The 15,559-nt window shown below is 50.0% G+C and overlaps 1 protein-coding gene across 2 annotated transcripts; it reads right to left on the bottom strand.

Annotated features, from left to right (window-relative positions):
• Window positions 1-179: 179 nt before the first annotated feature.
• Window positions 180-13,607, bottom strand: ADIPOR1 (adiponectin receptor 1). 2 transcript variants are annotated; one of them, XM_059677573.1, is made up of 10 exons: window positions 13,458-13,582; window positions 11,172-11,421; window positions 10,480-10,532; window positions 7,481-7,694; window positions 6,474-6,590; window positions 5,306-5,477; window positions 4,628-4,814; window positions 3,571-3,758; window positions 1,732-1,925; window positions 180-1,014 (listed from the first exon to the last, which is right to left on the bottom strand). In XM_059677573.1, exons 4-10 carry the CDS (start codon window positions 7,619-7,621, stop codon window positions 886-888), a joined length of 1,128 nt encoding a protein of 375 aa, XP_059533556.1. In that variant the 5' UTR covers window positions 7,622-7,694; window positions 10,480-10,532; window positions 11,172-11,421; window positions 13,458-13,582; the 3' UTR covers window positions 180-885. The 2 variants fall into 2 exon arrangements, with proteins under 2 accessions (XP_059533556.1, XP_059533555.1); XM_059677572.1 differs by lacking the exons at window positions 10,480-10,532; window positions 11,172-11,421 and having other exon boundaries at window positions 13,458-13,607.
• Between the last annotated feature and the right edge of the window lie 1,952 nt (window positions 13,608-15,559).

Genomic DNA, 15,559 nt, shown 5'->3' with positions numbered 1-15,559 from the left:
GTAGAGAAAAGTAAGGCTGGACATAGAAGCTGATGCTCGGAAATCAATTGGGCTTATTCAATGGCTCGCACACGCCAGCCTGTCAACCCTGATTCAAATTTGTGCTTCTGCAGAATCCGAGATTACTTTTCTGGTTTTAATACTTTGGAGTTATGTGCAAATAGTTGAGACCACACATGTTAAATATTTGAATGCTAATTGTCTTCTGCACTTCCTTTTATTATCATCATAGCCTTTGCATCAGGATACACAGCAATGATAGCAAATTTCCTTTTAAAGCTTAGTATTAAATATTAAATATCTCTCCCCATTTTAATTTTACATTACTCTGCCAAGAAAAAAATTAAAACTCAAGTTATCTGAAGCCTGGACACACTTCCATGATTAGCTGCTGCCTCAAAGCTGGTGCCTTCTTCCTGCTGTCGTCAGATCCAGGCCCGAGACGGACCGGCTACGCTCGTTTCTGAAAAGTGTGCTACAAAATGGATGGCCTGTTCCAAGCCAGGTTACAAAGTAAGGACGGGGGTAAGGGAGGGACATTTTCTTCCAGAAATAGAATTTCTGAAGAGTCCCAGTCCATCATTTTTTCCCAAAAATGGTTGGAGGAGGGATAAAATCTCAACATGAGCTTCAGAACGCTCTGTGCTAAGGGGACAGAGCTGCCTTGCTGAGGGGCGTGGCCAGTGGACCACCCTCCTCCGCGAGGGACATGGAAAGCTTATCCCCCCGCCCTGAGGCGGGAAGGTGGGCTGAAGCCTGGCTGGCACTGAATTCTCTAAGAGGTTTCTTCTAGAAACAGACAACTCAGACGCTTCCTTTCACTTCAGCAAGGAAGTTGTTTTTGAAAGCACTTGGGAAGTTCCCCTCCAGCCTCGAGTGGGAGGCTCAGAGAAGGGAGTCATCGGTACAGCCGCCTTCCAAGCCGTAGCGGAATTCCTGAAGGTTGGAGACCCCATAGAAGTGGACGAAGGCTGCCGCCACCACCAGGACATGAAAAATCTGATGCGACTGGAACTGTAGGAACAAGAGGTGACCCTTAGAGTAATGGCAAGGAGGGATCAGACAGGAGAAGAGAGCTCTTACCTCATCTAACTTCTCTCAAAGTTTTATGTCATGAAAATTATATATTTGCTATAAATTTTTTGATGTTTTTATTGATTTGAGAGAGAGGAAGGGAGAGGGAGAGAACATCCATCAATTGCCTCTGGCATGGACCCTGACTGGCAGATTGTATCCACAACCAGGGCATGTGCCCCGACTGGGAACTGAACCAACCTTTGGCGCACAGGACGGACGCTCAAGGCACTGAGCCACACCGGCCAGGGCTAGAGAATTTAAAAAGTTGCATCAGAGCTCAGCCAGCATGGCTCAGTGGTTGAGCCTCCACCTATGGACCAGGAGGTCACGGTTTGATTCCCAGTTGCGGGCTTGATCCCCAGTGTGGGGCAGGCAGGAGGCAGCCAATCAGTGATTCTCTCATCATGATGTTTCTATATTGCTCTCCCTCTCCCTTCCTCTCTGAAATCAATGAAAATAGATTAAAAAATAAATAAAAGTGTCAGAAATACACCAGAATGTTCATATTGATCACTCCCTCCCGCTGCCCACTTCCCCTATACATATATGTACCCCAAACACCACATGACCCCATGTCTGTACTGCCCTTTACTCAGACCTTTCACCGGGGGCCAGTCCCTGACCACAGGCACTGCCGGTAGAGCCGTTTCTTACCCATATGTCAAACTTCCCAGGAAAGAAGCGCTCAGGAATCCGAGCCGCATAGAGGCCAGCCCCGGTGATGTACATCACGGCCATGAGGAAGAACCAGCCCATCTGGCCCACGGTGGTGGCCTTGACGAAGCCCTCGGCGATGGTAAAGTGCATGGTGGGCACGACGCCGCTCAGACCCAGGCCCAGGAACACCCCTGCACAGAGCAGACCAGACGGTCAGGGCGGGGACAGCTGCCACACGGTGCACACGGCTGCTTCGCTCTGGAATTCGAATGTCTGTGATAATTAGCTACTTTTCAGGAAGTTTGGCCACAAAATGGAGAATAGTTAGCAGATATTTCTTCAACATCCGGAACGGGAAGAAGGCTGTGGAAGTGCTTATATAGACATTACCCTCTAAACAGCACCAAGAACAAACATCTCACATTCTTCACTATTTGTTAGGCAAAAGTGACAGACCAAACCCTCTGGTGGCATCAGATCTGTGAGCAGGTGAGGAGCAGGGACAAGAGTTAAACGAGCCATTCTTCACCTGCTCGCAGTTCTGGTGCCATCGAACTCAGATGCAAAGCTTCAGGTGCCTCTGCAGTGGGGAGGGGTAGACAGTTCCCCAGGAAGATCGTACACTATGAAGTACCCAGGCTGACCTGAGCAGGTGGAGACATTCAAGTTAGAAGCTGGTGTAGCTGCTGGGACAGACAAGGGAGGTAAGAGGAAGGGAAGAACGGGCACCTGTCCCAACACAACGGGAGTTGGGGGGCGGGTCAGGGACCACCTCTCCACTCTTAGATATATCTTGTTGTTTTTTAAAATATATTTTATTGATTTTTTACAGAGAGGAAGGGAGAGAGATAGAGAGTTAGAAACATCGATGAGAGAGAAACATCCATCAGCTGCCTCCTGCACATCCCCCACTGGGGATGTGCCCGCAACCCAGGTACATGCCCTTGACTGGAATCAAACCCGGGACCTTTCAGTCCGCAGGCTGACGCTCTATCCACTGAGCCAAACCGGTTTCGGCAGATATACCTTGTTAAAGCATCACGCCCAGCATGTGCTGATGCTTGATGAACATTGAATTCTTTTCACTGAAAGTCACAACATACCAGATAATAAGAAATCTAAAGAGGTCACTGGTGTTGCTGTAAGTAATAAAGCTTAAAATAGGAGTAGAGGTGGCACAACCCAAAGATGCTCATGCTTTAGCTATTCCAGTAGTTGACCGGGGGCCTCCCATATGCACCCCGACTTGGGACCAAACCGAACGACACCCTGGGTATATGCCGACTGGGAATCGAATTGGTGACCTGTGGGCGCACGGAAGGATGCTCAGTCAACTGAGCCACACTAGCCAGGGCTGTACGTTTTTATAAGAACCGTCATTTCTATACTTGCAGCTAATTGACAAACTTGGTCATTATTAGAATTCCATGCGGCTTATTAGAATTCCATGAAATAATATGAAACCTGGGAGATAACGGAGCTTTAGAAGCCCATACTGTCACCTGACTGCCATGGCCCAGTAGTTGAGCATCGTCCCATGCACCAAAAGGCTGCCAGTTCGGTCAGGGCATATCCCCCAGGTTGTGGGTGTGATCCCCGGTGGGAGTGGACATGGTCAATGTCTCTCTCTCACATCGACATTTCTTTCTCTCCCGTTCTCCCTTCCAGTCTCTCTAAATTAATAAAAACATGAAAACAACAATACTGCTCTCAGGATTCTAAACACAAATCAGGGTTTGACTGGGGTCCTCAAACTGCAAATCTTAGGGCCTAAGGTTGAGCCTATTAGGGTCAAGGTTGAAAGACCTGTGAGATTTACATCACCTTCATACCCACCTGCTCTTGTCTGCCGGTGCTTAGGAGTGGCAAACCGGTCCCACTGTGCCACAATGATGGCGGAAATGCCCAGGACACAGATGATGGAGAGGTAGATGAGCCGTGGCTGTGGGGAGCAGTAGAAGGAGTAATAGAGCCATGGGACAAAGCTCCCCATAATCAGCAGGGCAATCCCTGAATAGTCCAGTCTGAAAGAGAGCCACAAAGTTAAAATGCATCAGTGGGAGAAATGAAGACTTCCTATGGCTCCTTTAACTGTTCGTTTTTCCCTCCATCTGCTCGCAGATCTGACCATCCCCCATCCCTTGTCTATATCCTGGATTGAAATCCACAAGGTTAAGCACTTGTCTTTGCAGTGGAAGAGTTGCTAAACGTCCCCAATCACAGAACTCTCTTCCCCTCAGGCCCCCCACTGGGCACTTAAATTCAGCTTTTCGCTCAGGAGGGCTGTGACTGTCCCCCAGTTCTGACAAGTTGAGCTCTAAACACAAACCCTTAAATTGGAAGTAGCTGCTGTTTTAATTGACTTTTAAATGATAAAAATGTATTGCCATTACTGGTGTTATTGGGAAAAAACAAAATAATCCATCCCCACCACCAACAACAACAACAGGCTCAGGACGGGGGATTATGGAAGGCAGCCGAGGACAGGCATCTGGGGCTTCCAGCCACGTGTGGGCAGCGAAGATAAGCTGCTTGGCCATGGGCAGGAGCACAGCAGAACGCAGCACGGGCCACGGGCCACGCCCATGGGCCCGGGCACTTGGTCTGGAGTAGCCCACTCGCACCCAGCTCACACAGGACAGCGCTGAGCAGGTGGGAAATACATTCCACGCTGGGTTCCAGCTGTTGGGGCTACTGTGCATTTTTTCATGAAGGATTTAAAGGAGCCTCATCACTCTATTACACCTACAAGGTAGAAAGCCTTTCCTTGGGCACAGGAGGGCGTCTTCAGGGGCCACTGGGGGTCCCAGTCCTCAGGTCACAGGATGGGACAGCAGGGCCCGGTACTCCCCTCCCTCCTCACCCCCGTCCCAATGTCAGGCCTGTCACTCACTTGGAAAAAGTCCGAGAGACTTTCTCTGAGTGACAGTAGACGGTGTGAAAGAGCCAGGAGAAGCTGAGGCAGAGCACTGCGCCCAGGAAGAACATGCCGAACACCACCTTCTCCTGCAGGGGCGCCATGAAGTACATGTTTGGTCTCAGCATGGTCAAGATTCCCAGGAACAGAAACAGCACAAAACCTAGAGGAGGAAGAGGAACAGAGCTGAGGAGGAAGGGAAGGGGTGCATTCTGACAGTTGGTGTTGAATCAGGACTAACATTATCGGGTTTAGCTGTGGGAACTGTAGTCCAAAATTCTGGAGAAAATGGCACCAGCCACATAGGCCCCAATAAAAAGATCATTTAGGAAAATGCTGGCATTTTGCCGTGACAGTGGAAATGTATGAAATGGAAGGAACTGCCTCCATGCTGGATAGTTCTTCCAGGGATTACAAGACAACACAACACCTAGTTGCATCTTCTTCTCCCGTTTCCAGTCCCCCCACCCCCCACCCCTGCCTGCCTTACAGACCAATGACCAAGAGCTGACCACGCTCACGGGCAGTTCGGAGGCGCAATGCCAGCTTTCAGTCAGCCAGGGCAACTCTGTTCTTCCTGCCAGAGACACAGGCTATAAAACTCCTTTGCACTCAAAGAGACGAAAGCTGCATTTTCCCAGCCACAGCACTCACCAAGCAGATGGGTCCAGATATTGCCGGTCTCTGTGTGGATGCGGAAGATGCTCCGGAAGCAAGCCCGGAAGGAGGGCATGGGTGGCCTGTGGCCGTGGAGCAGGTAATCGTTGTCTTTCAGCCAGTCAGGGAGCACGTCGTACGGGATGACCCTCCAGCGTCCCTCCCAGACCTGGAGCAGTGGGAACATGAGTGTGCCTGTGGCTTTTAAAACCATCCATTTCAGCCTCCTTGACCCGCTCCTCCTGGAGATTCTGGCTGCCCCTGCTCTGCCCTTCCCAGGAAACGAAATCCTCACGAGGCTGAGACAGTGTCTTTTAGAGCAGGGGCTCCTAGCCTCGGACACATGGACACTGAGCAGAAGCCAGGGACGAGATGGACAAACTTCTCGTTTTCACTCATCTCTAACTAAAATTCAACATTTCCCTCAATTTAAGTGTGAGCAGCAAACCACAGTAGGATTAGAACTGTGACTCTGTCACCAACAGAAATCACAGATATTTTCATACCTTAGTTTTGCAGATACCAACATATTTTTATTCATCACTATTTAGAACTTAAAAATTTTGTCCTGGCTGGGTAGCTTAGTTGGTTAGAGCTACCCAATACATAAAAGGCTGTGGGTTTGATCACCAGTCAGGGCACATACAAGAATCAACAAATAAATGTATAGATAAGTGGAACAACAAATCAATGTTTCTCTCTTGCTCTCTCTTAAAAAATCAGTAAAATTTAAAAAACACACAAATTTTAATACAATATTTTAAAGCTTGTCATTAATGCATATTTAATGTTTTAATAAAGGAGCCCAATCACATTTTAATATTTTGATGACTGCCAAAGGGATCCACAGCAAAAATAATTGAGAGCTCCTGTTTAGTACATATATTTAAATATTTATTTATTTTTATTAAAGTATTACCTGTGTCTCCTCCCCCCCCCCCAATTGCCCCTCCCCTGCCTCGTCGCCACTCCTGCTCAGAACATATTTTGAATAATGCTTTAACACATTAGGCAGTAAAAATCTGCTAGCCTGATATTTACTGCTCCTTAAGCAAAAACAAATACACACACAGGAATCAAAGGTCTTTAGCCCACTGCAGGCCCACCCGCTGGGACACCCCCAGTAAGCCCACCGCCCCTCCCCTCCAGGACCAGCTCTCAGCACCTTATACACGAACTCCTCCATCTTCTCCATGGCATGGTGTGCTTGCAGGGGAAGTGTCAGGACCCTCACCTCCTCCTCCTCCTCCTGGGGCACTGGGCATGCTTGCTCTTCTTCAGCCTGTGAGAAAAATAAACACAAACCCATGCTAGCAGTCACCTCATAAACCGTGCTACTGCAGGCCTGACTCCACGACTTCCCACAGGTGGCGGCAAGGGCAGTGTCCTGAGACACTTCTAGAAAGGCGGGTCCTTCTCCCCCTCCTCCTTGGTGTGGCCAGTGTGGGCCTGGTGGGTGACCTCAAGAATGGAGGAGGAGGGTTTTCTTTGTGCTTAATCCCTTCGCCTTTTCCACCCAGCCCCACAACCCCCTCCCCTCTGACCGCTGTCAGCCTGTTCTCTGTCTCCATGCGTCATGGTGCTTACCTGAGGGAAAGCAGCGGGGGAGGTCGGAGAGGGTAAAGGGGGAATAAATGGTGATGGAGGAGGACACGCGATACCATATACAGATGCTGTATTATAGAATTGCACCCCTAAAACCTATGTAATTTTATTAGCCAGTGTCACTCCAATAAATTAAAAATAATCTTTTTAAATGAAGGAGGAGCAAGACAGGTGCCTGGCAGTGGCACAGCCTCCACACAGCCTTGGCCAGTTCCGTCTAGAACCCTTTCCTGGACAGACTTCTGTCTTGCCAGAGCCACAGGAATGTTTGTTGGTTATATGAAGCCAAACCTCACCTAACTGCACCCTTCGTTCGCTCAGCCATTTACTGATGACTTATGGGATTGCAGGCCTGTGCTAAGCACTGGGGTTACAGAGATGAGTGAACTCGTAAAAGCGTAGAGTGGGGAAAACAGACAAATAAAAAGATCCTTTGACACAGCATGAGGAGGACGAGGTGAGACATTCCCAGGGTGCCCTGGTTCCTCTTCTGGGGAGGGAGATGAGGCTGCAGAGGTTCCAGGAGAAAGTCGGATAGAGGAAATCACTCCAGGAAAGACAACTTACTTTGGCTGGGTCAGCGGTCCCGCGTTTGCCCTTCTCTTCCAGCAGGGGTCCCAGTTCCGCCAGCTCCACCGTGTCAGTCTCCCGGTTACTGGCAGGAGCCCCATTGCCCTGTGCCACCACCGGTCCTTTGTGAGAAGACATCTAGCTGGTACCTCAGCACCCTGCAGCTTCAGCTTGGGGACAGGCTGGGTGTCTCAGCCCCAGGGGGCAGACACTAAAAGCAAACACAGACAAGAAGGGCGCTGACAATTTGCTCCTCTTCTGGTTCCATTTCCACAAGTCGGCACTGAGTACGATGCTAGCTAATAAACTCCCATTCTGTCGCCAATTCTAAAGGCCACTTAATGCTAAAATGAAATCTACTTCTTCTTCCTCTTTAATAGCAGCCTTTACTCAGAACCCCACTAATCTCACAGGTAAGGCTGAAAATAGAGCACTTGGTTGTTTGCTTTCAAAGCATCTGTGGTTTTTGTACCAAACTGTCACCACTGAAAAACAGCGTCTACCCTCAACTCCCCCACTTGTATGGACCCCATTCAGTGAGAAGAAATAGCCCATCAAGCCAAAGCTATTCGCCCAAGAAAGGTCTGGCTTTGAGACTGTGGAGCAAAAACATGAAGTCAACACCTGGCCGTAACTACAAGACCTCCCAGGCTTAGAAAGGAATTAAGTGCCAGCTGGACTCAGCTGGGTTTTACCTACAAATGCTTGGATAATGCCAACACCCTGCATGCTGAGGGAGCTCCTGGGCTAGCCGCCCAGTGGGTAATTTCTCTGTGAGGCCTCCGAATTCTATCATAGGATTAGAGCTTGGGTTCAACACTTAGAGAACACACTTCACACCATTCCCCTTTAAGGTAACCAGTCACTTACCTGAAAGCAGGCAGCTGAGCACAAGGCGGTAGCCTTGCCCTTTGCCACACAAATCCCACGCCGCCGGCTCAGCAAGAGCCTGGCCAGCACCACAGGTCGCAAGCAAAGCCCCACTCAAACGAGCCTTTCAGAAACCAGACAGGCACAGATTCTTCAGGAAAACCAGGGAAACCTAGAGCCCCGTTTTCTAGGAAGCCTCCAAACCTTCAGGTCCTCCAGAGCTGGATGTCAGATGGCAGCCTTTAACCAGGCCTCAGGGTGACGAAGAGAGTATGAAAGGTGCCCACGGAGTTCCACTCTCCTGTAAATGACCAGGCTCTTCCCTCTCCCAGAAACACAGGAGTTGATGTCTCATAGCTGTAGTAGCAGCCATAATATTAGCATTTTCGTGCCCTGGCTACCTGGGTCCCCATGACTCCAGGGCAATGCACAGAGGCCCAGGTAACACTTTCTCATGGAATGAGCTGCTTTACAGGAGTGGAAACGTAAGCTTAGGGAACCAAAACCTGTTTAAGGGGCAGTAAGTAAGCGTGACTCTGCTCCCAGGGGAGGCTGTCTCTTTCTTGTACGAGTTCTTCTTTTTTAAGATCCAAGAGTAATCACACTTTCTTCTCAGGGATCACAGTGGGTTTATGTAGGCAAGTGAGGGCAAGCCTCAAGTTTCAAAAGCCATGCTGTGCTCAACTCAAAAGCACAACGGAAAGCAACAAGCAAATTTAGTTCAAGAGACAAACAAAAATTCACTGTACAGAGGCCTTTCCATGGTGTCAACACAAAGAAAGTTCCTCTTTCTTCAAATGTGCAGACTGACAAGACAGAGGCCACTTAGGCAACAGCTGAGCCCACGGAGAACAGGAAGCGGGAGGCCCCTGGACAGCTCAGGAGAGAGGCAACCCACGTGAGAAGAGACGTTGGGAAATCCTTTGCAGTAGGCTGACCACAAAACATGTTTCCTCACAGGGAAGCACGACCTTATCAACGGCTTTACTGAGAAGGACTTCATATTGGAACACATATATAAACAGCTTTGGGCGCCTTGCAGAAGTCAGTCTCGAAAGGAGAATACACTTAGCTTAGTATACTGCTGGCAGTACTTCAGAGACGGCCAACAAATTCTTCTCAGGTTCAGGGATCCGGTACTACCTCGAATGGATACAGACCCCTGATTCTGGTCAGAGCCCACAGTTCAAAAGGAATGAATGGATGAATGGGGCAGCTTTCCAGCCAGCAAGCATGTCAAGCATGTGGCTCATTAACCTCTTATCACTAGCTAAGGATTTAGCGCTTTCTGGTGCTGGTGGAGCTTTCTCCTTTCACTGAATATGTAACCGATGCATTTAGTGCTGCACCCTCAGGCCTTCTCAGGTCCTCAACAAAATACAAAGTGGAACAAGTCAAGGAGCCTACAATCAGAGGGCACGAGGTAATTTGTGGCACCAGTAAAGCTAGGGATACAAGAACCCCTAAACTAGAACAGCCACACACACAAGTTCAGTTACTCTGAATGCTGGGAAACTATTTTAGGAGAAGCAATCAGAATAACATAGCCAAACGTTAAGTTGGGCAATCAGGGTCAAGAGATCAGATGCAGAACCCAGGTTGGTAGTCTTAAAATTTCCTCATTTGATCTGAAAAGTTCCTTCGCCCTCAAGTCTAGGTTTTCCTAGGACAGTGATGGCGAACCTATGACACGCCTGTCAGAGGTGACACACGAACTCATTTTTTGGTTGACTTTTCTTTGTTAAATGGCATTTAAATATATAAAATAAATATCAAAAATATGAATCTGTTTTACTATGGTTGTAAATATCAAAAAATTTCTATATGTGACACGGCACCAGAGTTAAGTTAGGGTTTTTCAAAATGCTGACACGCCAAGCTCAAAAGGTTTGCCATCACTGTCCTAGGATAACCTCAGTTTTTGGCCATCATCAAAGTCTTTCCCGTTTCTGTCCAAATCATCTGCTGCTAATTTTTCTGATTCCCTCCAACTCCTCTATTACTCGCTCCTACACTCCCCACCCCCTAGCAGTGTCTCCTAGATTCAGTCACTACGCCTAACACCCCATTAACTCATCAACCCGCCATCAGCTACAAGATATGTCATCATGCAATGAAATACATACAGTGGAGGTCATCATAGTGAGCAAAAGTCCACTGTCCACTTTGGTCTTCTAAACTGTAGCAACACAGAGACAGGAGAGGGAGAGAGAGGGATCGGAGGTCTGGCAAGAAAGAAGAGCAGGTAATACCAGGAACTGAAAATACAGTTTCTGACCGGGCAGACCACTCATAAACAGCTGGGCATTATTACAAACGTCTTAGTCTCTACGATCTACAAAATCAGCATAAACCCTTAAGTTGTGAAGACTGATTCTGGGAGCACCAAGGACTTCAGCCAGCGATATCCTTATGTATTTTAGAACATTCACCACACCCAATAGAGCAAATTATAATTGGGCCAAATCCCACCGAATGCATTTTTGATGGGATTTCTTTAATTCCAGCTAATAAGTCTTTACCACTAAGCTTTCTGTCTGGATAAACCAGTACCAGAGAGTAGGCTATGGAGGCAGGGAGGTGTCTGTGCTCCTATAAATAAGATAATCTTGTGCCAAACTTGGGAAAGGACTGATTCTCAATCCCTCGCCAGCAGCTGGAGACATTCTTTGAGGCATTTATGCTGAGAAGCAGTTCCCAATTTTCCAGGCTGTTGCACACTCCTTCCCTGGAGTCAATGGGCACAAGCTTCTAGAGGTCTTATTCTGGGGTCCCTGCACCCCTAGAGGTTCCATGGGTAGGCTCTGTGTATGCCTACCTGACTAGTCTAGCAGAAAAGACAAGAGCGCACACAGCTGTCTTCTCCTCTCGATACTCTCTGCTGGGAAAAGGCCGATGCTGAAAATTACCAACTGCAGTGACAGGGCCTCGGCTTTCCTACTTGATGCCAAGTCACTGGCTTAAGAGTCTGAAGCGGAAAATCACAAGCTTATGTCCTTCGTAGCTCTTCTCCAGCTAAAGCAGTCCCAGCAGGAGGTCTTTTTTTCCTTTCCCAAACAGACAGTAAGCTTTTCAAATGCCATGATAAAAAAGAAGAAGAAGAAAAAAGTAAATGGTACACAGGCACATGCAGCAGTCCCTGTTTTAATGCCTGGCCATCAGTACATTCCAGATAACACGGTCAGTACACAACGTAGGGGTCGCTCTACACTGGGTGCCCCCGAATCCCCAGTGAAACAAACGCAAACCAACACACTTAGAAGCCAATTACTGGGAACTGGTTTGTCTAGGGGGCACTTTCAAGGTCCTTTCAAACCAAGATAGCTACAAACTTTATAAATAATAACCACACCCCAACACTTCTGAGCAAAAAAGAGAGACAACTCTGAGTGTGGTGAGAGGAACAAAGTCCAGTGAGAGACATGAGGGACAAACGGGCGTTAAGGAGAAAATGTAATGATTTTAATGGGCACCAACACCAGAAAACCCCCAACATAATTCCTACAGCTTCCAACTTAAAGATGAACGTTTAGTTCAGTTGCCAGTGTGACCACAGGAGATGGAAAGGAACAATGTAACGTATCAGGAGTGTCAGTGTGGCTATGTTATAAGGAAGTAGAGACCTTCCAGGGAAATAGAGAACTGGCCTAGAAAGAAACACAAATTTTGTTTCTGTTTTTTCTTATTTTTTTCCTTTTTAAGCCTCCCCGCCTTCCATAAAGAATTCTTGGAAAGGTAAGCTGAGGCCAGCCTGAAGAAACCGAAGATGGCCTGACAGCCCACCTGGGCTGGTGCACTTGACCCATGAGCAGTGGGAGCCTCTGGATTAATGCTGCTTCCTGACACTTCCCTGAGATTCTTTCCTGCTTGCAGGTAAAGTGATTGATTTAATCCCTGGAGAATCACAGAAATGCTTGGCCGCCGAGAACAGAACGCTTTCAGAGTCTGCTCTGCAAGCAGGTACAGGGGAGGCGCTCCAAGATGGACCTCCGCAGGCGCAAGGCTGACTCCCCAGGTGCCAACCAGGGCAGGGGCAGCAGCCCCTCCCGGAATCACTGTGGCTGTGAGCGGGGACCCGCTGCCTGACCCTGCGATCTGTTAAGCACCCAGCGAGTCCCTCCGACCGCAGATTCTGCACAAACATCGAGCAGCAGCTGCACCCGGACGGGCGGCCCGGCCCTCCAAGACGAAAGCAGTGAACAGACCCCACTTCATTTCAGAAAAGAGCCATCACAGCGTTCACTTCTCTAAGCGGCAGCGTCCGTCCCTGTCGCTGTCGGTGCTAACTACCGGGAAAGACTACGGCTCGTAAGTCCTACTGGGCTCCTCCGGCTCCTCCCACACGGGCTCCGTGCCAACTGAAGAGCCTCGTCAGGTTCCCACCGCCGAGGAAGCAGGAAAAACTGAGGGAAAGCATCCATCTACTTCATTTTCTTGAAAATCAAAGGCGTGAAGGGCAAATCTTAAACATAAGACGGCAAACACCAGTGCAGAATTTCTGAGGGGATGGAATTTCGTGTTCCCCCGAAGTAGTTTAGCCTTCGCTCCAGGGCGGCGCTTAGGATTCCCGTAAACAAAGGTACACCGTCCGCTAACCTCTCCTTTCCCAACACCAGGGAGGGGGCAGTGTCTGGTCTGATCCGACCAAGACCAGGTCGAGGACCCTGGGGCTCTCGGGCCCCAAAGGTGCTCTCGCTGGACGGGCGGTCCTGCGAGCCGGCCCCCACCCTCCCTCCGCTCCCCCGCGCTCGCGCCGCCGCCGGGACCGGGCTTCGTTCTGGGCCCGGCCCGCCCAAGCCAGAGCCCGAATCCCGACACCTCCCCGGGCGGGGCGGGAGGACACCGCACTCACCAGCACGGCCGCAGCTCGGAAGCCGGGGCCGCGGCCCATCCGCCCTTAAGAGGCTTTCGAGGTCGCCTCGGAGGCGGCGCGCGGCTGGGAGGGGCCGGAAATGTTTACCACACGGACCGCGGAGGACCGGAGGCGCGGCCGGCGTCGGGCGGGGGTCTCGGACCTCTGGCCGCCCCCGTCGCAAACCGGGGCCTAGCGCCTCGCGGCCCCCCAGCCCCCGCCCACTCGCTCGCCGCCGCCCCCGAAACTTACCGCCGGCGACAGGCTCAGCTGGGGCCGCGGAGCCCGCGCTACATCCCGCGGCGCCGCAAGCGGCCTGGAGCCCAGCGGCCCTGATCTGGACGCTCCCCGCGCCGGAAGGGGGCCCAGCGCTGACGTCACCTCTGCGCCGCAGCTCCGGGCCCCTCCCACGGGGGGGTCTTCCTCCAGCAGGCCAATCACAGGCCCGCTCCCCTGGGCCACGCCCCTGCGCAGCTCCAATCCCGAGCCCCGCCTCCTTGGCTGGGTGAGGACCACACCCCCAGCTGCACGCGGGAGCGCCCGACCGAGGAATGTCGGGGAGTTGGGCTGCACCCCGCCCCGTTTCATCCCTGGCGCCCGTCCTCTCCGCTGGCAAACCCCCCGATCTCACCATGGCCGGTGCCAGTTGTTTGCTCCTCCAAACACTCCTGAGCCCCTCTTCAGCCTCTTGGCCCCTCCCACATTGATTGACCGGAACCATCAGTGCGAAGTGCTGGGCTGCGCTTTAGTTCGGCGCCTGTTATTTCTTGCATAAACAGAACTGCCTCCAGCCTCGCTCCAGAACTCACTGCCCGGTCTGTGCTCCCACGCTCCGGCCTGTGGGTGCAGGGCTGGGAGACCACAGGTGGTGCAGCCCCCCTCTAACCACAGAAAGGGATTTGAGGCAGTGATTTTCAACCGACGAGCTAGATCAGCAAAATTTATATTTTTTGGTGTGCCACAGAATTTTAAATTAGTTCACATGGGCGATGAGATGAAAAAGGTTGACTATCACTGATCTGAGGGACCACTTTCTCAGTTCTCCGGAGGATGGTGCATAACTAGTGCGATGTTAGATGGTAGCTGGTTACAATCTATGGATGCCTGGAGGCAGTGAGATTCTCCTGGTGCTGGTTAAAAGCATGGGCTGGAGTAACCCAGACCCAGGTTTCCATTCCTGGCCAGCCGGTGATCTTGAACACCTTACTGAATGCCTCACCTGGCAACTGGGAAGAAAACCGTCCTCCTTCACTGGGTCTTTGTCAGGAATGAGATGATTTATGCAGGCTCTTCTATGATGCCAGGCAAATGGCAATGCTTCATACATGTTGGCTGTGATGTGATGCCTGCTGTATAAAACCCCCAGAAACATTCATTGTCCACCGGACTGACTTTAATTTTCCTCAGCGAGACCTTTGCCAAATCCTTAATCTTAGACTCAGAATGATCATAAGGATTAAATTATGAATACTTAAGCAAGCGTCTGGTTTGTGGCTGTGAACTCAGCAACGTTTTTCTTCTCTTCCTCCTCTTCTGAATCCCCCCCATCCACATCTTGTATCTCTACTCTAGTATTAATCACTGTGGTAATTACTGCTCACATGTCTATTTGACTTTAGCCTAGGAGCTCTGTGGGGGTCAGAGACCAGTCTTGTCACAGTGGTACCCTGCACTGGGCACGGTGCTTGGCACATGGCCGGTCTTACAGAAATGTTTGCATACTGAGTGGATGAGACAGAAACCCATGCAAAACCAGGAACGGTGAACTTGTGTGTGAAGAATTTTCTTTGCTGGGCTGCTTTATTATCTGAACCCAACAATCCTAAGCACGATTTTTCTTTCTGGAGATGAGGAAGCTAAGTGTCTCCCCCTGTATACACATCTAGTAGTACGCACATACTAGCTGATCAAGAAATGTTTGATAGAATACCAATAACAGGATTAACTGATGATTCTGCTTTATGGAAGGGTTGAAATCTCAGGTCTCATAACCCTTCTTTTAGGGCCCAGAGAAAGCAATACATGGTTCCATGCAGAACAGCAATGCTGACCGTTCCTCCCGAGACTGATGCATAGTTCTGTCCCAATGGGACTAACAAAGATCTCAGAAAGCTGCCTGGTCCAACCCTGGGCGATGGGAGTGGACTGGGTCATGACGTCATAGCAGAGGAGAGGGCAAATGGATGGGCTGGGGAGGCCACCTCTGTCCAGGCACCAGTAAGTCTGGCTGGGCTGGTGATGTCAGGTTGTTGTTTTTAAAAATCTATTTTTATTGATTTTAGAAAGGAAGGGAGAGGGAGAAAGAAATAGAAACAATGACCAGAGAGAATCATTGATTGGCTGCCTCCTACAGG

Source organism: Myotis daubentonii, chromosome 20, assembly GCF_963259705.1.
Source record: "Myotis daubentonii chromosome 20, mMyoDau2.1, whole genome shotgun sequence".
Classification (NCBI taxonomy): domain Eukaryota; kingdom Metazoa; phylum Chordata; class Mammalia; order Chiroptera; family Vespertilionidae; genus Myotis; species Myotis daubentonii.
Note: the sequence above shows the minus strand (reverse complement) of the source record. Positions and strands in the feature narration are given on the sequence as shown.